Consider the following 3,961-nt stretch of genomic DNA (forward strand, 5'->3'; position numbering starts at 1 on the left):
AAGCTGATAGTTATCTTAGGTGGTTTTTCAACTTTTAAATAAATTATAACAGTTTCTTCTAAAGGAAGTGTGGCTGCTACCATGGATTACACTTATTTTGAAGCGGGGAGAAGGGGCAGTGGTGGAGACACCAATGTACTGTACCAAATCTCTACGTGTAAGAGACCAAACAAGTCTTTGTATTTACAACAGCTGCCTAAAGCACATTACACTTAGTGGGGTAAAATTTCCTAGCTTTCACAGATATGCTTTCATACATATGGTTCTCTTGGTGACCAACTCTTCGAATTTGGAAGCAATTATCTGGGAGAAAAGTTTTGCTTACCAGGTTTCCCATAATATTCTAAACACAAAAAAGGTATACAACTTCACATTTAAAAGCCTTCACGTTCATTATAGACTAGTTAAATCTAGTTCTAAATACTACCGCAACTTCAAAAATCAAAGCAGTAACTCTACAAGCAATAAACTTTTCAAGTTTTCTGGCAGATTCTGGGAAAAAGCATAAAGGTTAGTATGAACTGACATCAGCAGGTGTAGAAAACCTGCTGAGATACAAACGCAGTCTCAGACAAGATACAGGCTGGTGAACGCCACCATCTGACAATAAAATGAAATACAAATTCAGTTTAAGCTTCAATTCTTTTGTGTGTGATTAGGTGAAACTCTTCAGTTTTCCTTTTTTTTTTTCCATACTATTTAACCAGACAATCCTGAAGCATAGTAGCCTTGATTTTCCTAATGTTATCAGTGAGAAAATGGTGAATATGATAGCTACGCAGTGGCTGGCTGTTATAAAACTATCAGAAATAAAAAGATACCTGAACAGTATAGAACAGTATAAACAAGTTTTGGCTTTCATCAACCACTGAGTTTTTTTTTGTTTCTGAGATGGAGTCTCGCTCTGCGGCCCGGGTTGGAGTGCAGTGGTGCAACCCTGGCTCACAGCAACTACTGTATCCCGGGTTCAAGTGATTCTCCTGCCTCAGCCTCCTGAGTAGCTGGGATTACAGGTGTGCGCCACCACGCCTGGCTAATTTTTGTATTTTTAATAGAGACAGGGTTTCACCATGTTTGTCAGGCTAGTCTCAAACTCTTGACCTTGTGATCCGCCTGCCTCAGCCTCCCAAAGTGCTGGGATTACAGGTGTGAGCCACTGCACCCGGCCATCATCAATCACTGAGCTTAATCCATCTTTGATTCTCTGAGTTTTAGTATTATAATAGTAGTCACTGTAAGCCATACCCTGGCAATGATATTTCCTATTTAAAGAATTCAGGAAGGCGATGAGTTCTTTGTGCAAAAAGAAATGCAAAGTAAAATAAATTCTGGGAATAAATGCTTCAACTTTAGGAAACGTGTGTCTGTCTGTGATCGTGGTACCCCAGCCAGAGTTCGTTTTGTTTTCTAATTTCTCCCATTTAGTCCATCCTCTGGCTTCTGGATCAAAGCTCTGTACATTCAAAACAAACAAGCAAATTACAGAGTAGGTGGGGCAAATTCACATTGGCGCAAGGAGTCACAAGGTTTTACATATGTATATTGCATTCCAAAGAAGTAAAGCTCACAAAAAACTCCTTAGCAAGGCCTTTCAGTCTTTGAAGGAGAGGGGTATGGTATACAGTGTGACAATCACCAATAAGAACCTCCTTACCTTCCCTTTTAAAATAATGAATATGCTAAATATGTATAACTGCATGTGGACTGGTAAAAGTTTCTCAGTAGTCGCAGTTCCAAAACACTTTGAAGATGTCTTTTTTTTTTTAACTTAAAAGGCAAGTTCTATTTTCAGACTTTTGAACACGTTTAAACTTGCAACTAACTGGGTTTTCTTTTTTGCACTGATCAGTTTTTAGTGTCGATGCACAATACCTTAAAGATGGTTAATATCAAGAACTTATGCACATTGAAATAATGACCAAAAGGATCCAAGAAAGATAGCTGGATACAGCAGATGTTACTTTGAGTGTCTCACGTTTCCAGAAAAGAAAAAAGAAAAAGCCACTGAGAGTTGTTATTCCATATGGCACTGAAACAAACATTCAGCTTAGTTTACTTAAGAGTTACTTATCCCTGAAAATAAAGGCATCAGATTCTAAGCAGCTTTAGGAATTCAATGCTTCCTTATGCCATGCCTCTTCCGGGAGGTGACCACTGATCCAAAGTCCTAAATCAAATGCAAGTGTTCCCTGCAGATAACTTCCTTTGCTGTCACCGATCAAGGCTGGACCTGGTGGCTGTTACTGGGGTGGCTGCTGCTCTGGGGGCACCTCCTGCTGGGGAGGAGCTGGCCGTGGTCCTGGAGGCCTGGGTGCAGGCATGTCTTGGTGCTGCCTTTGCCTGTAAGCTATGACTGTTCCCAACAGCAGCGCGATGATGGTCATGAGGTAAAGGTCCCACTCAGGCCCCAAAAGCTGGTCCATATCAAGTTGGGTGAACATATCTCGAATCTTAATGAAAATAATATGGAAACCATTATTATCACTAAAATGTCAGGCAAAAAACTAGGAAAGTTATATCACCAGAGATAAGTATAGAAATGAAAATAATTGGGCCTGGCGCCGTGGCTCACGCCTGTAATCCCAGCACTTTGGAAGGCCGAAGTGGGTGAATCACAAGGTCAGGAGTTCATGACCAGACTGATCAATATGCAGAAACTCCGTCTCTACTAAAAAAAATACAAAAATTAGCCAGGTGTGGTGGCATGAGCCTGTAGTCCCAGCTACTTGGGAAGCTGAGGCAGGAGAATCAATCGCTTGAACCTGAGAGGCGGATATACAGTGAGGCGAGATCGCGCCACTGCACTCCAGCCTGGGTGACAGAGTGAAACTTTGTCTCAAAAAAAAAAAATAAATAAATAAATAAAAATAAAATAATTGGTTTTAAAAACATTTTGCTGTGTGAGTGTGTGTGTATGTGTGTGTTTAAAGGGGTTTTAAAAGCCTTCAACTGAAGCTCAAAATAATGTGTCTGAGGAACTGAGCTATTAATGTATAACAGCTGATATTTAATATAAAATGTCCGACAGTGTTCTTTACATCAGTAATCCAATCCACTAATTTTAACCATTTTTCACATAAAATACTTGAAAAAAAATCACTAGGGCCAGGTGCAGGGGCTCACACCTTGTAATCCCAGCACTTTGGGAGGCCGAGGTGGGTGGATCACTTGAGGCCAGGAGTTTGAGACCAGCCTGGCCAACATAGCAAAATCCTGTCTCTACTAAAAATACAAAAATTAACTTGCATAGTGGAGGGTGCCTGCAATCCTAGCTATTGGGGATGCTGAGGCACGAGAATTGCTTCAACCCGGGAGGTGGAGGTTGCAGTGAGCCGAGACTGTGCCACTATACTCCAGCCTGGGTGAGATAGTGAGACTCTCAAAAAAAAAAAAAAAAAAAAAAAAAAAAAAAAAAAAAAAAAAAAAAAAAAAAAAAAGGAAAGAAAAAAACAATGGCAAGCCAAGGGGAGAAATTAGTATCTTGGCACAGGGAACCTATTGGCAGTGACAGCACACCAGCTGGAAAGCTCTGTTCCATGACAGTGGGGCCATTTCACTATTCCCATGTAATTGAAAATGGCAGGAACTCAAATATTTAATAGCTGAACGAATAATGCTTCTCAATTAGGATTTAACTAAAACACAAAATATTTAACATCTGAATTTAAACTTAAAAGTTATGTTCTTAGTCTATGATATTTGAATTGTTTAATATCACTTATTTCTGATACTTTCTGACTTCTATTATACTTACCCATTAAGAAAGTAAATGTAGGGTATAATTTTTAAAATAAAATTACATTTGAAAGATCTCTGTAACACATTTGTAGGTACAGGTGCTAAATTTTTCTGAGAAAAGGCTCACGCCTGTAATCCCAGCAGTTTGGGAGGCTGAGGCGGGTGGATCACAAGGTCAAGAGATAGAGACCATCCTGGTCAACATGGTGAAACCCCGTCTCTA

At 39.8% G+C, this 3,961-nt stretch overlaps 1 protein-coding gene across 1 annotated transcript in view; it reads right to left on the reverse strand.

Moving 5' to 3' along the window:
• Positions 1 to 1,438: 1,438 nt before the first annotated feature.
• Positions 1,439 to 3,961, reverse strand: part of SEL1L (SEL1L adaptor subunit of ERAD E3 ubiquitin ligase) — a 53,886-nt gene continuing 51,363 nt past the window's right edge. Inside the window, exon 21 of the mRNA XM_017505914.2 lies at positions 1,439 to 2,450. Coding sequence (XP_017361403.1) covers positions 2,241 to 2,450 — 210 coding nt within the window. The 3' untranslated portion in view covers positions 1,439 to 2,240. The remainder of the gene's footprint in view (positions 2,451 to 3,961) is intronic.

Source organism: Cebus imitator, unplaced genomic scaffold, assembly GCF_001604975.1.
Source record: "Cebus imitator isolate Cc_AM_T3 unplaced genomic scaffold, Cebus_imitator-1.0 Scaffold345, whole genome shotgun sequence".
NCBI lineage: Eukaryota > Metazoa > Chordata > Mammalia > Primates > Cebidae > Cebus > Cebus imitator.